This window comes from Mastomys coucha, unplaced genomic scaffold (assembly GCF_008632895.1).
Source record: "Mastomys coucha isolate ucsf_1 unplaced genomic scaffold, UCSF_Mcou_1 pScaffold15, whole genome shotgun sequence".
NCBI classification, from domain to species: Eukaryota; Metazoa; Chordata; class Mammalia; order Rodentia; family Muridae; genus Mastomys; species Mastomys coucha.
In genome coordinates this window covers 79,763,024-79,783,110 of record NW_022196897.1, presented here as the reverse complement: position 1 = coordinate 79,783,110, position 20,087 = coordinate 79,763,024, and the positions used below count along the sequence as shown (strand labels likewise).

General features: G+C 47.2%; 1 protein-coding gene across 1 annotated transcript in view; it reads left to right on the top strand.

Moving 5' to 3' along the window:
• Ext2 (exostosin glycosyltransferase 2) overlaps nucleotides 1–18,715 on the top strand; it is a 129,252-nt gene extending 110,537 nt beyond the window's left edge. The window contains exons 11-14 of the mRNA XM_031371104.1: nucleotides 6,833–6,976; nucleotides 9,633–9,761; nucleotides 10,994–11,076; nucleotides 18,054–18,715. Of these exons, the coding sequence (XP_031226964.1) occupies nucleotides 6,833–6,976; nucleotides 9,633–9,761; nucleotides 10,994–11,076; nucleotides 18,054–18,192 (495 nt within the window). The 3' untranslated portion in view covers nucleotides 18,193–18,715. The remainder of the gene's footprint in view (nucleotides 1–6,832; nucleotides 6,977–9,632; nucleotides 9,762–10,993; nucleotides 11,077–18,053) is intronic.
• Nucleotides 18,716–20,087: the final 1,372 nt, after the last annotated feature.

Genomic DNA, 20,087 nt, shown 5'->3' with positions numbered 1-20,087 from the left:
TTGGAAGGCACTTCCTCTGCAGGTTAAGTTTTTCATCTGTGGAAGGAACATTTGAGTAACTGGAGGAATGACCTCTCCCTTCCAGATGATCTTGAAGGCTGCAGATCCTGGAGACGATCTGAATGGGGCCTCATAGCTCCCATCACCCAGTCAGAATCTTCTCGCGCCCATGGGTGATCAGATATGGATTCAAGGATAAGGCAGGTGTCTCTGCGCCACCTTTGCAGAAATGCTTTCCCATTGATGGCCACCAATGAACAATGAGCAGCACACAGTCCTGTGTCCACTGTAGCTAAGCACAGCCCATCCCTGGGCCTGAAGAAGCCACTCAAAAGAAGCACACATCGTGTACCCAATACCAAAGCCCAGCCCTCTGGGTGGCTGGGACAGATAAGAGTGCTCCCAAAACTCCAGAGGTCCCCTTGCTTCTAGTTTTCCTGCTTGGTTGATTTAAAACAGAACTCTGCTATGGCTTGAAAGGGTCCTGCAGGCAGACTGAGGTGATCTCTCAGTTGATTGTAAAACACACTGTGTTTGTGCAAGTATATATTGATGCTAGTCAGCATTAGCAAGCTCTAGATGATGGTGTCTAGGCTCCCCTACCCTAGTCAGCATTCAGTTGTGCCCTTGGTGTGAGCTAAGGCTCTCAGCTTTCCAAAGAGCCATTTCTTGACAAACTGACATCTTCTGGTGTAATGCAGAGCCTGAACTAAGAGAGGAACCCTTTTGCCCCCTTTGCACTTCACCTTGGGAAGTTGCAAGTGTAAAAGGTAGGTTTGGGGCCTAGAGAGAAGGCCTGGTGAGGAAGAACAATAGCCAAACTAGCCATGCCATTGTGAGGAACCAAGTTAGATTCCCAGCATCCACATAAAAAGCAAGGTGGGACCACACACACGTCCATGGTCCTAGCACTGGTGAAGGGACAGAAGTGGGGTTGTTGGGCCTTCCTGGCCACCAGCCTAGCTCCAGGTTCAGTAAGGAATCCTGTCTCAGAAATATACCCAATATTTTGGCCTTCATATGTGCATTCAGAAATGGACACACACACACACACACACACACACACACAGAATGAATCCTGTAACTGTCTTCTTAATGGAAGCCAGCCAGCTACCGCCTCCACATCTGGGCAGCATACAAGACAGAGCCTGAAGGGAAGAGCCCACTCATTAAAGATCTTTGCATGCTGCCGACTGTTTTCAGCTCTGCCTTGGCTCACCCAAGCATGGGACCACAGGGTTTGAGCTAGTTCATAGAGTTCTGTGCCACTCTGCTTCTTAGCAGTTGACACAACTCAGAAATTATAGGCAAGGAAAAACATGAAACCATTGCCCAGTGGGCACCCTTGGAACCATGTGCATACACACATGCACACTTGCCTGTTACCTCTGCCACTTCTGCTAGCGTTACAGGCATGCACCATCTGTGCCTTCCCTTACCTCTTCTCCCTGCACCTTGGTCTCAGTCACCCTGGAACTGGTGTCATTCCTACAGTCCAGTGGCAGTGTAGAACTGTGCTTTTAGAAGGGGGAGACCGTGACACCCACTTTGGAGAGTGCCTATTTTGTGGTTGGTGTCAGGATTGCATCTCCAGATGGATACCATGTGTGGCCACATCTTTCCTCTCCTTTCTCTGATTCCTGAGGTTGACTGTACACCCCAGGCTGGCTCAGAAGGTAACACACATCCTCTCTTCAGAATCATTTATGGGCTGGCCTAATGTATATGGCACTTAACAAAGCTCACTGGTAGAAGCCAGTCTGTTCAGCAATGTACAGCTTAAAACACATCACACTGATGTGTTCATTCTTAGAAACCAGTCTGTGAAAAGCAGGGAAGATAGAAGATCATTACTCTAAGAGGACATGAGTGCTCAGCTGATCCAGATGGCAAACAGACACCGGCCATGGTGACTGGTCCAGTGGGGCAGCAGTCTGAGTGGCCATGTGCCCCTGTGCAGTGTCTAGATGCAAGGGTCTGGTTAGGCCACCTATTGAGACCTGCTTCAATTTACCCTGTGAGAAGCCGCAGAAGACCTCATGGCTTTCTGGTTTGGGGAGTTGTTTGTTTTGTTTTAAAGAAAGTAGAAAATAACCCAGGTAATTACATGTGAGTCCTGAGAACAGAAAATCTCTGTAAATAGGTGAGAGATGTTTGGGGGTTAAGAACATAGAAGGAGCAGCTGTGCGAATACTGTGAATCTATAATCTGTATTCAGACAGAAACCCAGATTATTACAGATTTCCATCCTCAGGGCTATGCCGGTAAATATCCACCAGGTGCTATTTATTTAGAAGGCCTGTGGTCAGACTGGAGTGGGAACTAGAACAAGATAGGTGTGTCTCAGAGACAGTGGTACACACTCTGATCCTAGAGGAGAGCGGAGTGGGATTCGAGGAGGGCATGGAGTGGGCACTGTTGCTCTAGCTGGGAAACTGCTTTACTATATGCATAATCAGTTGGCTTCTACACTGGCCGGTTAGTGAGGGCCTTCCGTCTGCTTCCCTCTGTGTCAATCCTGTGGTCAGCTGCGAGTTATAAATGAAGTGACAAGGATGGCATCTTGATTGGATCCAGCTGCCTGGGGTAAGTCAAGGACAGAGGGCCCCAGAAAAGACTGAGCTCAGGAAAGGAACCCAAGACTCAGGGTACCTCTGTGCCCTGTAGTTTGCCAGTCTGTGACTTGGTGTCATGGATTAAGTCCAGGAAGAAGGCTGGTAAGTGACTTCAGCCAACAGGAAGAATCCCATCCTGAAATCTCAACAGTGTTCGACCCTAAAACTGAGTAGATAATAATAAAAAGGAGATGATAATGCTGATGGATGGTGGCTGCAGGTGGGGGAGGGGCTTGGAAAGAAGGAGGGGACCTGCCTTCCTTCACTGTACAGCAGTGTTAATTCCAAGTTAACAAGAAAGGCAGCTGCCATCCCCAGCCATACAGGCAGAGTTGGACATTTCTCTGCATCTTGCCATTCCAGCTGCTTAGCAGTGTGCTGGGGCCCTTCAGGTGCACTAGTGGACACTGAGGCAGGTTAGCCAGCAAAGGTGCCATGACGTGCGTATGCTAAGGAAAAGCGGTCTGTCCTGGCCCACAGGCAGAAGTTGTGGCTTACACAGCTGTTCCTGCCCTGCCTCTATACAACAATAACAACATCATAGTATTTTATCTGCTGAAGTGCACACTTCCCAGGAGAGAGCTCACAGTGGCAGCAGCCCACGCGGCCTGGGAACCGTCTGCCATGGACTCATTTGTCTGCAGCTATCATGTTGTCTGTAGTCCATTAGCTCCATTGGTGACAACGTGGTGTTAATGAGAGCAAGGCTGTGAGTATCCTGCTAGGTACACCAATGTCACATATGGGTAAGATCTCTATAACTCATAGGCTATGCCCACAGTGTAGGTTAGATGTTTCATAAAATCTAGAGATGATTGAAGAAACAATGTAATGACTCAGCAAATATCTCTCCCAGCTTCTGGAAAAGAAGTTTGCAACATGTGACTTGGTGTGGAAGACTGTTCCTGTGCCTGTCACACTTGCCTCACTGACACTAAGCAGTGGTGTGTGCTATGCAAGCCTCTCCCTGAGGTTGTGTGCACTGTTGTGGCTCTTCCCCTTTCCCTCTGCCCCTCTGTGCCCTCAGCAGTGGGTGTGGAGTGCTGTGAAGTGCATGGTGCTGTGCCTTAGGCTTGGATACCACAGTGAATAGAGGCTCTGTCTTAATCCAGTGGAAACTCTCCTAGAGAGATAAATGCTAACTAGTGATAGCGCAAGTGGAATGTTGATAAAGAGAAGCAGGGGCTGCAAGTATGTGACAGAGAGGTGCTGGCTGCAGGTGACATTTGTCTGATTTCGGAAGCTAAGAGGGCCTGTGGAGGGAACCGATGTTTAAGCAGAGGAAAATGTGCCAGAAGGCACAGCAAATGCAGAGAGCTTGGGGTCCAGTCATGACCACAGACCACAAAGGAGAAAGTGGTTAAAGACGGCGTGGGAGTGGTCCTTAACAAGCAGAGGGCTCACTCGGTATAAGTTTTTCATTTGTTTTAGAGGTCAGATGTTCCTTAAAGATTTCCAGGAGATGTTAGGGGTTGAGGTGTGTCTCCTCATAAAGGATGTATTCAACTTGTGGCCCTCACTACCTCAGAGTATGGCTTTATTTGACAGTAGGCGTTTCATAACCAAGTTAAATGAGGCCACCAGGGTAGACCAGCCTGTTGAGTGAGGTCCATGTATCATGGGAACTCTAGACAGACTGCAGTGAGGGGACTTGTCCTGGTTAAGTGGAGGGCTGCACTGATACATCTGTTGACCAAGGCTAAGGAACTGACAACTAAGTACCAGAGGCCAGGGAGGGGCAGAGAAGGGTCTTTGCCAACAGGTGACAGTGGGACATGGCCCCAACAAACCTTGACTCAGGCTTCTAGTTTTCTGAACTTGAATAATTTCTGATCCAAGCCTCCAGTGTGTAGTTCTCTTATGAGAGCCCCAAGTAGCTCCAAAGGAGGGAAGCAGCTGCCAGTACCCTGCTGTGTCCTGGAAAATGGTGCCTACATGTCCTCCTTAGATTCAGTGTTGTTGCATGGTGGGGAACCTGCTTGCCACTCTGGAATATAATCATATATTGCCTCTATAGATAAACACGTAATAGAAATATTCATGAAACTACAGGACAGAGCCTGCTGGCTGAATTATGTAGATTACTTGGAGGACTTTGGTCTGGTTAGAGATGCTGGGCATGTTACAGTTTAGAAGGACAGGAGGTACAACACGGGGGAAGAGGTGGTTGTCATGGGAGCTGGTTGGAGAGCCAGGGAGTGACAGAGGTGACAGTTAGAGATGGCCTGAAGTAGAGCAAGCAGGACTTTGTAATGGATCCAGAAAGGAGAACAAAGGCTGCCTGGGCATCTGTGCTTGAGGAGCAAGAGGGCCACTAAGGTAGAGAAGCTTGAAGGGTCTTTCTGGGCTAGGAATCGAGTTCTGTTCCAGCCATTGTTAGTGTTGTTAACTTTTCTGTAAACAGCATCCTAGATAGGCTCTACCAGTGACAAACTGATGACCCAAGTCTAGCTGGGTGGACTAATGATTGTATTGGGCTCACTTACAGGAGCATGAGTGACCCCCAAAAAATCCCAACCCAGCATGCCTGACCATTTCAAAAACACAGTATTAAGGTGAAGTCCCCTTCTGCCAGCCTTCCACCTCCAATATGCAGGATATGCAGCAGCACCTCCTGATGCCACCTGCAGCCTGGAAAGGAAGGCATACAGCTGGAAGGGGCATACAGGAGAGAGGGAGTGGCTGGAGTCTCAGGGAAGAGCTGCTGACCTTCCCAGTCCCTCTCTCTGTGAAGGAACTTCAACTTGAAAGACCTGATCTGGTAAGGGTGTGGTACAGGCAGCCACAGCTGCCCAGATCACAAGGTAGTGGCCATGCCTTGCTCAGGTACAGCACTGCACAGCATGTTAGGAGAGAGAGAGAGGCCTTTATTTACCCAGTTGGAGGAACCTGAAATATGTCGGGCATCTCAGCAGCTAGGCTGAGGTGAGATTCCCTAAAGAAAGTGTCTGAGGAAATAAGTGGGGCCTTCCAGGGTGCTGTCCTTTGGCTCTGCTGAAAGTTGAGCCAGCTGAGGAGACAGAGAAGCATCATAGGGGCAGGAAGCAAAATTGTCACTGCTTATTAAGCCTTTTATTATATGTGGGGTGGGAACTGAGGAAGTGGTGTATGCTTGGGTTTCTTTTTTTTTTTAAATAAGCCTTTTATTACATTTTAATGTATTCATTGCGGATGTGGTGTGGGCATGCCATGGTGCACATGTGGAGAACAACCTACCAGAGTCTCCTCTCACCTTCTACCATGTGAGTCTTCAGGATGAACACAGGTCACCAGGCTTGGAGGAGGTTCCTTTAGTCACTGAGCCATCTCACCAGGTCCCATGTGTACTCATTAGTATGGCTGTGTGCACACAGTGTGCAGGTGTAGTGGCCATAGTCAACATTGGTGTCTTCCCTTGATCTATTTCCACCTTAATATTTTGAGGAAAGTTTTCTCACTGAGCCTGAAACTCACTAATTTACCTAGCCTGGCTGGCCAAATGGCCTGTTACTGCTGTCTCTGCTGTGGCTAGAGGGGACATTGTGTGCCTGCTTTTCCCCTACATAGGTTTTAGGGATCTCGAGATTCCTAAACTCAAGATCCTGGTGTGTTCATGGCAGGTACCTGAGCAACTGAGCCACCCCTCAGCTCCCTCCTTGCTTCTAAAGGTCAAACTAAATTACAAGAAACACATGGAAGTAAGTACCAGACATGCTTCCTGGATGTCTAGCGCACTGTGTTCTGTCCACCCAAGGAATCGACTCTGAGGACCCTTCCCAAATATAGAAAGTAGTTGTTCTCAGAATGCTCCAGGGCATGGGATCATGAAGTGCTGATTCTCAGAATGCACAGGAAGCTGCCATTCCACCAGACCCCACTCACAGTTCACATTCATTCATGTAAGTAAGATTCATTTTATTTATCAAACAGCTAAATTTAATTTTCTAAATGTATGTTATGCAAAGAAGAGCAAGGCAACCAGTTTCATATCTAGCCGGCATAGTCAATACTCAGCAAGCCCTTTTTCCACATGACTTGAAATGGCCAAGCATGCACATAACATTGTAGAAGAAATCAAAATCCTTCTGTCTCTGAACACTGATGGAACACTAGCATGTGTCAGCAGTGACCTCAGAAGCCTGTCCTAACCCCAGGGGTCTGCCGAGGCCAGTGTGGGAGCCTCAGCAACTGTGGCTGTCTGAGCCAGGGATGGTTCATTGGTATGCTTCTTTCCCTAGGTCTGGCGGGAATTTCCTGACCGGCTGGTGGGCTACCCAGGCCGCCTGCATCTCTGGGACCATGAGATGAACAAGTGGAAGTATGAGTCTGAGTGGACCAATGAGGTGTCCATGGTGCTCACGGGTGCAGCCTTCTATCACAAGGTGAGGGTGTGTGCAAGCTTGAGGTGCCTGTTTGATTCACTTGTTTAATTTCTGGGGCCTTCACTGGGTTTAGAAAAGCCATGTTATATGGTACTTTTAGTAAATATGGAACCACCAAAAATCTCTATCAACAAGGTAAGGAAAAGCTGCTCTCTTAAGTCGCTTGGAGCAAGGTTGTGAGATGCTTTTCTGACCTTCTGTTTTCTCTGCACACACACCCATAGTTCTCTTCTGCTCACTGTATCATTATTACAAGTGTTTCCTCATACCATTCATCTTTCTTCAGAAACAGTTACTTTGTAGCATAATTGATAATAAGCCACTGTGTTAATGTTCCTTAAATTATATATATATATACATATATATACATACATGCATATATATGTATATATATATATGTGTGTGTGTGTGTATTTCTCTACCACTGGGCATTTAATTTTTGTCATTTCAGAGAATGCTAGTATCTAATGCTTAAGTAGCAGTTTATATCCTTTTTATAACCATTGTGCTTATGGCCATTATGATAGATTCCTAAAGGCAAAATTACGAAAGAGAGAGTGATTCCCTGGGTGTTTTTTAGATTCCTATATTGCCAGTGCCAACAAGACATGAAACTGGCTTCCTTGCCTACCTTTACTTAACAGTACATTTAGAAAATTAAACTTAGCTGTTTTGATGAATAGAATGAATCTTACTGTCTTAGTGAGGGTCTTACTGCTGTGAACAGACACCATGACCAAGGCAACTCTTATAAGGACAGCATTTAATTGGAGCTGGCTTACAGCCTCAGAGGTTCAGTCCATTATCAAGTTGGGAACACAGCAGCATCCAAGTAGGTATGGTGCAGGAGGAGCTGAGAGTTCTACATCTTCATCTGAAGGCTGCTAGCAGAATATTGACTCCCAGGCAACTAGGACAAGGGAATTAAAGCCCACACCCACAAGACCACACCTTCCAACAGTGCCATTCCCTGGGCCAAGCATATACAAACCATCACACTTACCATATAAATTCTGACCAGTTTCTGATAAGGTGACAGTTTCCATGTGTGTTCTAAGACTCTTCCTCTTTGAGGTCAAGGCCAGCCTAGTCTACAGAGCTAGTTCCAGGACAGCCAGGACTACACAGAAAAACCCTGTCTCAAAAAACAAAAAAAAAACAAAAAAAAAAACCGCCAGGCGGTGGTGGCGCACACCTTTAATCCTAGCACTTGGGAGGCAGAGGCAGGCAGATTTCTGAGTTCGAGGCCAGCCTGGAACTACAGAGTGAGTTCCAGGACAGCCAAGGCTATACAGAGAAACTCTGTCTCAAAAAAACAAAAACAAAAAAAGCAAAACAACAACAACAACAAAAAACAAAAACAACAAATATGTACTTTTATTATTTTTAGTTATGCAGATATGAGGGAAGAGGGCTATATGCATGTGAGTGCAGAGTCCAGGCACATTGGATCCCCTGAGCTGGAGTTATAGGCTCATTGTGAGCCACACAATGCAGATGCTGGGAACTGAACCCTGAGTCCTCTGCAAGAGCAAACCTGCTTTTAACTATCATCCTTTGACTGTTTTTAGGGTAAGGTTGGGGGCTGTGCTTTTGGTTTTAGAGTATTCAGCCTGGCTCTGGCATTCTCCCTGGAAGCATAGGGTTTAATTAAAAAGAGTAACTCACGTGTCATCAGCAGTAGGAGAGCTAATGTGCAGAGCTCTGTAGAGCCCAGCGCAGCTCCTGCACTGTAGGGCCTGGAGAGCCCAGTGCAGCTACTTGCTGCTCTGTTGTAGGGTCAGCTCATCATCCCACTTTTCTGAAATTCTAGGTCAAGAAATAGGTTTTGGTCTTAGTAAAACAAAACAAATGATAGACTATCATTTATAACTTCAGGAGTTTATCTTAATAGTACAAGTACTTATCTGTTCACACATTTAGTTTTGGAGGCTGGATCTTGCTAGGTCCCCAGGCTGGCTTTGAACTCACAGTCTTCTTGGCTCAGGCTTCCAGGTGCCGGGACTGGAGGAGCACATCTCCACACTGCCTAATTATTTTTGACCCATTAATTTCTAGTTCACTCATGGAACTTACGGTAATTTCAAGTTTGCCACTCTCTTGTTCTGTGGCTAAACATATGAGGCTTGCTTCTCAGCTCAGAATGTAGTCCACAGAAAGACCTGCTGGGGCATTCTTAAGGCCACTTATATGTTTGGCTCACACTTTACATTAATAGGAAGACTATGGAAGTATTTATTTTATAACACACCTATGTTCTGTTACATTTAATATTCATAAATAAAACTGTCTGCCTTGTATTTATTTGCATGTTTTTACTTTAAAGGGGAACTCAGCACACGTGTGCAGGCCATCTGTTCCTGTCACTTACCCAAGAATCTCATTAAAGTCAATGTTAATGTGTGTGTGTGTCTGTGTGTGTACACAACATACATGTGCCTTAGTGTACAACAGGCTTACCTGTGAGCCATCTTACCAGCCCATTTTGAAGGCACTGGATCCCTTTTTTTTTTTTAATTTTTTTATTTTTTTTACTCTCCTCATTGGAAAAGTCTTGTGTTTAATCTCATCCCTGCACCACTGTATTTCCTCATTTTTGTCTCATGTATTTTTGTCTCATGTCACTGTATTTCTTCATTTTTGTTTCATGCAACAGTATTTTAATTACCTGTACACCTACAAAATGCCTGGGGACATCAAGAACTGGGTGGATGCTCACATGAACTGTGAAGATATTGCCATGAATTTTCTGGTGGCCAATGTCACAGGGAAGGCGGTCATCAAGGTAAGAGCCCATGCCACCCTTGCTTGGCTCTCTGGGACGCAGCACTGTTCCTGATCCCAAGAAGCTGTAGGAACTAAATAGGTGCTGACCTCTGTGCACAGAGAGTAGAATGGTTGTACAGTTGCCCTGATCCTTGGTTTTAAAGATCCAGCTGTCAGAATTTTGAGTACCTTTGTTATAGCATACAAAAAGCTGAAAATACAAAAAGTCTTTGGGCCTGAAAAGATACCATTTTATTCTTGAATCTCCATGTTTGCTAAAATCATAGCCCAAGTTACAAGTCAGTAGTAGGAGTCCACTTATATGGACAGAACCATCTTTACCTCCTGCATTAGAAACTCGTGTGAAATTGGGCAGTGAGAAACTGACTTTCTCAGCCTGGAAGAGTCACCATCTTCAAAGTTTAGGCTGGTAGCATGGGCAACATCTTACTGACTCCCACATCATGTCCCCGAGTGACTCAGAGGGCAAGAAAAATGGAAGATTATAAATTGTGAGGGCTGCTCTTCAGGGAGCCTAGTCCTTAAGTTTCTTTTATCAATATGTGCATAGCCATGGCTACTTCTTGTGGATGTGAGTATATATGGATGGATAGGAGTCCTGGCGCCCCCTGGTCAGTGTGCTCACCCTCCAGTCCTTCCCTGGGTTTGCTGGAATGATCACCAAGAGTCTCAGGTTTGGGGATGGGATTAAGAGGAGTCAGGGCAGAGGAGTCTCAGGGTAAGGGCTGGGTATTTCCCCCCACCCCCACCAAGGGAACTGGGAATGAGCCGGCATCTCCAGGAGAAGTGCTGCCCCAACCCTGGGCCTTAGCAAGAGAAGGTGAAAGGCTGCCTGTTGGAATGAAGGTTCTGCTGCAAGTTGAGGGAGGCTGTATTTCATCGCCTTCATGACTGCAAGAACAAATGGTGTTTATACAAGGACCTTGGCAGTGAGAAAACAGTCATTAAACAGGAATTAAGGAGCTTGTCATCACGACTTCTTCCCAGTTACAGAAGGCGAAAGCCCTCCAAGCGCTATTATTGGGCCCCTGGGAGTTCTGTCCTTGGCCAAAGCAGCCCAGATTGAATGGAGGAATGCTGAGGTGTGTGCGCGCATGTGCATGTGGGTATACACACAGAGCGCACAGGCTACTCCTGCTCACAGCACAGAGAAGCCTACACAGTGGCATCACAGCGTGGCTGAATAGTCCTGGGCACTGACAACAAGGTGTGTTTCATTTTCCTCATCAGGTAACCCCAAGAAAGAAGTTCAAGTGTCCTGAGTGCACGGCCATCGACGGGCTCTCCCTAGATCAGACTCACATGGTAGAAAGGTGAGTATGCCTCTGAGGAGAAGCCCACCCCAGCCTCCATTCCTACTTTCTGCCTGAGCTTGTTTGTGGGACTATGTTGGAGATAGACGAACAGCTGCTGGAAGCCAGCACCTCCTTTTGCACTGTGGGAATTGAGTTAGTTCAAACCCAGGTCACCCAGCGAATTAATTTGGGATGCTATTCACTCAATTTGTAATGGCTGGAAGGGTCTGAAAAAATATAGCTGGCCTTAAGCTCTAGAAGCTGATCCTTTGTGTACACCAAGTGGTTAACTGTCTGTAGTCACTTGAATGGAGTGAGCTGTCTCCCAAGAAACACAGGCTTGCTTCTCTGGGTAATAGCTCCGTGCTCCAGTAATGCTTAGTTAGAAAAAAATCAAGCCCAGCAGAGACCAACTGCTTCCGCTGACCCCACTCTTTCACCTGCCAAGGGCAGGATTGAAAGCCAAGCTCTGAAGGTTGGAACAGCAGGGTGACTCTGAACCATCCCGTCAGTTCCTCTGATTGCAGTCACACTTGAATGTGGCATGTCACCCTGGGCTAAGAATCCTAAGAACTATGTCATGCACACATCTTTCTTCATGACCACCCGAGTCTGTACTAGATCCTCACAGTCCCAGTCTGCAGAGCTCCTGAGTCTGCTCGCTCTTTATATTCTATACCCTCTCTACTTGGGACCAAAAGCTCTATCATCTATCAGCATGGTTGTCAGGGAACCCAAGCGTGCTCCAAGAATGCTGCAGTAGCATTCAGAGGAGGCCTCCAGCTCAGATTCCCACCGATCAACATGTGCATTGGCTGACAGAGTTCACTCTGACGTCCATAGCCACAAGAAAATCCTCTAGACCCTTTCCATTTGGTATTTGCTTCTGTGATGTTTTATTTCTTCTAACTCCAAATTGTCTCCTTCGCTCCCTCATGGAGATATCTACTCAAAAGCCATGACTCTTACCGCAGTTGATGTGAAATCCTGTGTGAGTGTCCCCTGGAATACTGTAAACGCTGTAAGGATGGCAGAGTTCATTATCTACCACAGCTCATTGGGAAAAGGCCCCAGTTGTAATTCTACCAGAGTAGGCGAAATGGTTATTAAAACCTACCTTACTCCCTGTGTTGGGGAGAATTCATAGCATTAAGGCAAGTGGTTGTCAGTGGAGTTAACGTGAAGGTTACAGGACAGGGAAGGGAGAAAAGTTGGCCTGGTGACAGCCTTGGGGTTTGTGCTGGGGTTAGCAGTTCTTCTCTAGCATGAGAGCATAGCAGACTTAAAGCTGCGTTCAGGGCAGGACGTTAGGAGGATGTTACAGAGCCCTGAGCAGGGAGCCATGGAGGCTGATTCAGAAGAGAACTGGGAAGCAGGCCTGGTGTTGAGTCAGTGCATTCTGAGAGTGTTGCAGTTCCTTTGTTGAACTTAGTGATTTATATTTACCAACAATGGCTTACACACAGCAGCCATGTATATGTTTATCTCTATATAAAACCAAATCTGCATTGGTGATGCTTTCCCCAAGGAAAGTGCTGTTTATAATAACGGAGGCAAGACAAAGAGTGTTATTGCCAGGTGGGTTATTCTGAACAATTTTGTCCAATGTGAAAATGTAAAGGGAGGCTTCAGAGTTCAACAGGGAGAGCTGGAGAGCTGGAAAGATGGCTCAGCAGTTACGAGCGCTTGCTGCTCTTCCTAAGGACCCCAGTTCAGTTCCCACACCCAACTCCAGCTTCAGGGAATCCAGTAACCTCTGTGGTATTTGCACTCATATGGTGCGCGCACACGGCACACACACACACACACACACACACACACACACACAAACACACACGACCTCGATCCTCTGAGGAAGACAATCAAGTCAGAGGGAGAGGAACTGTGATAGGCCAGGTCAGCAAGTTCCAGGTTGGTTTGGTAGGCACAAAGAGCCAGGCTGCAAGGCTCTGAACTTGTAGTTAAAGGACTTTAGTTTTTCCTTCAGACTCTGAGAGGCCACCAGGGATTTGAATAGGAGACTAACGTATTCGGGGAATTGCTCTGAGATTAATTTAAAGCAGCCTTTGGGATGGAAAGATTATTGAAGAGATGGGTAGACGACCAGTTTGAATCATAAAGGAAAGTGCCCACGACTTTCCCAAGGAAGACAAGCCAGGGTTTTGTTGCCACCTTTGTGGGTGTGGGAAGGCTGTGGGGGAAGTAGTGTCAGAAATAACTTGGGTTTTGGAGTCAAGAAAACTGGCAGGACCTTTCACTGCAAATAATACAGGAGGAAGGGTGAAGAGATGGTGAACACTTGTCCCTTGGACAGGCAATGGGCGAAGCAGATTTAACCATGGGAGACATCAGTGGGATGGGCGGTCGTGAGGACCTGCCCTCTGTGTGGGGCAGCAGAAATGAAGATGTATGGATGTCACCTGCCAGGACATAGCAGTCGACATAAGAAAAGCCAAAGGAACAGTGGGGCATTCGTACTTTTGGGAGTTAGGAAGTGTAAGCAGAAGCAGCCTGGGGAAGAGGGAAGACAGACAGGGTAGAGCCTGAAACAAGAAAGCAGCAAGGACACACACAGGGGCAGGGTCTGTGAACTTCATTGTTAGTGGGGACCAAAAAGTTAACAGCAGAGAGTAACTAAGCCAGCAGATCACAAAGGGTGAGCTGCTGGTAACCAAGGGGCAGTGGGAAATATAAACCAGCTGCTTGAGAGATTCCGTGAGGAGCGAAAGAGACAGATTTCAAATGCATTGACAACTGAGAGCAAAAGCGCCATAGGAAGAGGTCAGGCACCAGCTTAAGAAATCAGGCACTTAGGCTGGAAGGAGGAGGATGGTTCGTGCCATCTGGAGAGCCCAGGAGCTGGTTCACAGTAGAACCCTCCACTTGGTCTGCTCGTCATCGGCTTCCAAGGCACAGCATACTTTCACAAGCCAGGGTCCTAGAAACTGTTTCACCATCCTTTGACCTTGTGTTGGGGCCTGGGTTTCATCTGCTTCTTTAGTTCTAGGCTTGGAGAATTATTAACTAAGTAGGAAAGAGCTTGTACTCCTTCGCATCTATGTCCAGAGGCTTCCAGATCCTAAAGAACCAGAAGTTTTAGCTGTTCTCTTTGTCCAGAATCATTGCCTAGGGTGCCACGGCAATGTTGTTTTAAAGCAATGTTTTATGTCCAGTCTTTCCCAGTTATAAGTCTGACCTAAGGAAGCTGGCTTGTCTTACTGAACTTCAGCTTTTCCATTATATATCAAGTTGTGGTGTCCATTTAAAAGCTTATAAACAGATATGTCCATCTTTGTACCAAGCACTGTGTTACATGCTAGGGACTAAAATACATGCTTGAAAACCTGTGATCCAGGTTGGGCCCAGCAGTATTTATTTACACCCATTACCCTGACCATGTCCAAAAGGCTTTATGTGTATGATAGGAAAATAGTTCCATAATCCCCTCTCCCCAGATACTTCCCTAGGTAGACACAGACCCTAGCCGTTTAATGTGAAGCCCTTGATTGGAAAAGCAGAGTAGGAGAATTCTCATGGGGTGGGTGGACATTTGACAGTGTGACTTTTGTGAGCTATCCACAGCTAGTCACATTCTCAGCCTACCTCAGCCTGCTTGTTTCCCAGCCATATGCCCTGTGGGAGAAGAAAGTAGACAGCCAAGGACCTTTACTGTCAAGAATGGCCCAGTGTCACTTCCCCAGCACAGACTATGTGGAAGAAAGAAACACTTGCCAGAGAACAGGACCAGTCTGGGCAGCCGCTGCAACTAGGCTGTCCAGAACCCCAGTGGCAGCTCTCCAGTGGCCCAACTGGCTGATCTGGTTACAGAGGAGATGTTATCAATAGTCTTCCAAAGGCTGAGTCACTCCCACCCAGCTGCAGTCCTTTTATGCAGACACCAGAGACCCTGCACTGGCCTCCAGGGAACTAGAGGAGATGAGCTAGCTACTGTTGTGTGCAAACAGCCATGGAGAGACTTGGGCTAGCCTGTGCTGCTTTGGCCTTGTGAGTAAGGAGCAGGAAGCTCTTGGGCATGGTCCCATCAGCTTATTCCCTTGTCTTTCATTCTCTTTAAACTCCTTTTATTCTCAAGGACTGCGTGCTACATACAATGAAATATGATCACATCTATCACCTCTTTCCCTCCAAATCCTTGCCCATTCCCCTCAACAGATTTCCCTTCCACGTGTATGTCTTTTTTATAACCCCTAAGTTCAGTTAGCACTGCCCATACCACATGGGTGTGAGACTGCCCAGTGGACACAGGAAACCTACCAGTGGTCATATTCTCAATAAGAATGAATCTTCCTCCCCCAGCAGCTGCCCATTGCCAGCACCTCCCAGTAAAGAATGGGCCTGGAGTTCACAGTCCTGGGGTTTGGGCTGGTTTCCTCTTTTTCGTGTCCTATGCAAGGAACCCTAGCTACTGTGAGTTCATATTTGCAGTGACTACACCATGTCCAGAAGACAAGATCCCACTGCATGTCCACCCATCCCCTGGCTCTTACATTGTTTCTGATTCCCTGAGCCTTGCCAGAGGCAGGGGCTTGATATTGATGTCCTGCTTAGGCCTGAGCACTCAGCACTCTGACCACTTAAGAATCTCTCAATTGACTTCTGCCCACTGCATAAAGAAGCTTCTCTGACCAATGCTGAGAGCAGCCCAGGTCTATAAGTACAAATGTAAATAGATAGAAGGTAGTTTGATAGCATGACCATTTATCAAAACAATAACACATTCTACGCTGGGGCCACATAGGTTCTAACCTAGACCTAGGCTTTTGACCAGGATTATGTGAGGTATGAAGTTCCATCCTGTGAAGCAAACTTCAAATCTAGTCAGAGAGCAGCAGGTTAGTTTACTCTGTAACAGTCATGACACTGTTACATGGGTGGGCATATCTTATGTTGGAGCCTGCATAGCACTCCCAACACTGTGAAAGCTAGTAAGAAGGGAGTATGCCATCCATTTGAGATTAATTTTTCTGTTCTACATCCAAAGTGAATAGTATCTTAGGCAATAAGGTCTTACCAGGTAGTTTTATGGTGGGTCACCAAGGACGACAGTAGCAATGGCCTGTGTTGTTAGGACGACATCCCAGGCCTTGTATGGCAGTTTTCACTGAATGGCTCATATCTTCTGAGAGGAATTACCATAGATGGTGATACATAGAATACATGAGAAATGAAAGAAGTTGGGGAAATACTGGGGTTAAAGAGTTAAAGCAAAGGTGAGAGTGGGTAGTGGGGCAGTCAGCCAAAAGTCAGGTTGTATGTAAAGCCTTATAGAAGCCCACTAGTTAGTAAGATAATTTCAAAATACAACTTGTAGAGAGAGGAAAAAAAGAGGTTACCCCTCTACCAGTCTCCCAGAGGTGTTCCCCATGCTGAGTCCTAGAGACCAGCTGCCCCAGAGTGGTGGAGAGTGAGCAGCCAGTGCCAGCCTGAGTTTGAATCCCAGTTCCACAACTTGCTAGCCCATCATTCTCAGGCAACTTACTCAACCTCTCTGAATCTTATTTTCCTCATCTATAACATGAGGCTAATATAAGCTCAGGCTTTGGGCGAGAGAGTCAAAAATGGGAGAGGAGTGCTTTAAGAAATCAGTAAGATGTAAATTATCTGGCACAGAGTAGAGGTTGTGGAGTTCTGGCCTTTCACCCCTCCTATTGGGCCACACAGTTAGGTTAATAAGTAAATTTGGGTCTTTTCCCTCAGTCTTTGGTCCCCAGATTTGGCTCTGCCCCATTTAATGTTATTTTATTTTTAGCTTTTGCACATTAACCTCTTAGTGTCTCAGCCTTCCCACTAGAGATTGGAACAGAGGAGGCACCTGAGCCCTGGGGCTATTGTGAGCACTCATTCTGAGAGGAGCCTGTCATGAACATTACCTCTTTGTGGTGTTGGGGTGATCTGTTGACACCGGTGGCCATAAGTCCATGATACTGTGGCACAAGCTTTTTGGAAGTATAAGAAGGCAGGGAGAGCTGATGACACCTAACAAAAGCCGCCCGCGTTCCCAAGCCCAGAGCTCTTCTCTGCTTCCATATTTTGGAAGCAGCTTATGGCACCTCTGAGGAGAGGTGGTGGTGAATGTCCTGGAGTAGCTCCTACCCTGTGACCACTCTCATCAGCCTTGTGTGCCGTAGCTTTCAGGGCCAGCTGCCTAAGCCAGCACTGACCCTCTGAAATCCATCCTTCTGGGCCCCAGCTCCAAACAAACTTTTCCCAGGCTGCTTTTCCCCTCTGGCCTGGTGCTGACCCTCCTGGTCACCCTGCTAACACACTCAGTTGGCCTGACTGACCCTCTCCTCTGAGGAGAGGGCCGGGGGAGGGGAGGAGCAGAGGAAGAGCTGCTTTGCTATGTCCAGCTCTTGTCACCAAGTCGCTCTTGCTCCTGGTTCTAGTATGGCAGTGACAAAAATCACACCAGTTACGCAGGAAACCCTGTGTGAGCTGAGGCTGTCAGAAAGGCATGCTTATGGCTGGGTAATGACAGGCCATCCATACGTGCTGGGGAGCTAAGTGCTCACTGCTTGACATTCAAAGTCACCAATCCCTTCGTTCCTTTGCCTTGCATGTATAGGACCCTCCCTCCCAGCTCATCAGCTTTAGCAAGCAGTCTTTTTCCTTTCTATCCTCCTCCTTCCCATAGCTGGCAGAGATGGGGTTAAGGATTGTTGGAGCTAATCCACCTGGGTTTGAGGCCTGCTAGTGCTGGAAAAATGACTGGAATTTGAGGGGGAGGGGCAGATGTCCTGACCTGCCTGCCAGCAGACAGCGCCCCCTCTTCACTTTCTCCCTCTGACCCGAGCCAGGAGCCTCGGGTCACCTTGCTTTCCATCACAGCCCTTTGCAGAGCCCAGCGGTGGATGGGCTGAGTGCCCTTTCAGCATCTTCAGTTTCTTGTGGGCAGAGACTATGTTGGGCTTTGCTGCCTCACAGTAGCTAACCACTTCCATTCCGCTCATCCCACCCTCTCGTTCATCCCACAGGTCTGAGTGCATTAACAAGTTTGCCTCCGTCTTCGGAACGATGCCCCTCAAGGTGGTGGAGCACCGAGCGGACCCTGTACTCTACAAAGATGACTTCCCAGAGAAACTGAAGAGCTTCCCCAACATCGGCAGTTTATGAAGCTTGCCGCCTCCCAGGGCTGTGGAGGAGCCCTACAACACTCACTACGGGGGCAAGGGAGGCCAGCCTGGGTCAGACTTCCCCAAACACACTGGAGCTTACTGAGCTACACAGCCTGCTTTGTCCTCCCATCGCCATGGACTCTGTGAAAATGCCAAAGGAAGGAAGCCTCAGGGAGAAACTGCAGCTTGGAGCCCAGCACATCGCTCGCTCGTGGCCTGGTGACCAGTTCACCATCTCACTGACCCTACAACTGCCTTAGAGGGGTCAGCTGTCCAGTTTTAGATTCCAGGAGTCACAGCAGAGGCATGCAGTCATTTTGCATCCGCAGACTCTGGAGAAAGCAAACCTAAAGTGTGCTACAGATCCCAATACCTCTGAGGGCTGGAACTGAGCTTGGGACCCGAGCCACGAGCCCAGGTACACAGCAGAGCACAGGCTGCCAAGATGTATCCTGACAGTCCCTGATCAAGTCTTTGTTTTGGCTTTTTGATATGATTAAAATTATTTTTTACTCCTTTTTCTTCTGTCTAGAATGCTGGTTCTTGGTTATCTAAGGACTCTTCCTTGTTTTGTGCATATACCCCCACCCTCTGTACTAAGAATCATCCAGGAAGATGAAGCCAAGAGGAACCAGCTCCATTTGCATCAAGTGTAAGAAGGACTCATGAGCGTTATGAGAGTGATGGTGCCCCTCTCCCTCAGCCGGGGTATTTCATAGGTGTGCACAGGGAAATGGGGGCTTCTGATTGTCCCTCTAGCTCCTACCATGTTATAAGAGCTGAGGACACTGAGAGAACCGTGACCCCCACCCCTACCCAAGGGAATGCCCAGGATCCCTTATTTTTTTGCCGTAGCTGTAACAATGGCCAGGGGTTCTGGCTAACGTTAAATGCTTCCGCAGTAACCATGTCACAGCAGTTGCCGGTATATTTAAATCATTCCATTTCAGCATTTCCTAATACTGCACATGTGTGAATTATACCTCTTTAAGCCCAGTTGATGAACAAATCTACTCTGGCAAATGTTAAATGGTATAGATTTGAAACAGACTTATCTGGGTCTAATATTAAGATTAGCCACAGTTTGGGCTTTAGCCATAACATATGTCCCCAGAATACAAAATACATAACAATTTGCTTAGAATATGGATATAATTACAGAAACCTAGTTGTATGCCAGTCATCGCTGCTTACACACCGCCCATTGTTCTGTGGAGCAGCGTGGTGAACACTGCCTTACACAGTGGTCCAGAGTCACTCCAGAGCAAGCAAGATAAAAATATTTACTACACAAGTCTGACAACCTGAGTTCAATCTCCAGAACCCAGGCAAAGTAGAGGGAGGAAACCCTCCCCGTAAGTGTCCTCTGATCTTCATAGCATAGTATAGCATAGCAAATGGAAAGGCTAGGGGAAGCAGCACAATTGGAGGTATAAATCTGGAGGATTTGATGTTAGCAGAGGGTGAAATCTGGGTTACTTCTGGAAGGGATGCGGACACATGCTGCAGAAGCAAACACACCAGCTGTGCCTTGTTCAGTGGACTACAGGTGCTTATCCTGGTCAGCAGAGGACATAGGAAACTTTGGGGTGTCCCATGCAAACACTGGAGCTGGTTAAAGCCAAAGAGAGAGCTTTCTTTTTTCACCAGATCCTTGAAGCTGACAATATTGGGGGAGGGGGGGAGTGTCTCTATTTTAAGGGGTCACTAGCCTGCCCAAGATGAGGGATACAGGATGGAGCGAGCAGGGAGACACATTGAAATCCCTGCAGAGAGCCAGGGACTTTGCTCATGATGAGCTTAAGTGACATCATCTTCAGCCTGGCTATTCAGGGAGACTCATGAAAGTTATCTCCTGACCACATGTGCGCCAAGGCACACATTTGTCGGAAC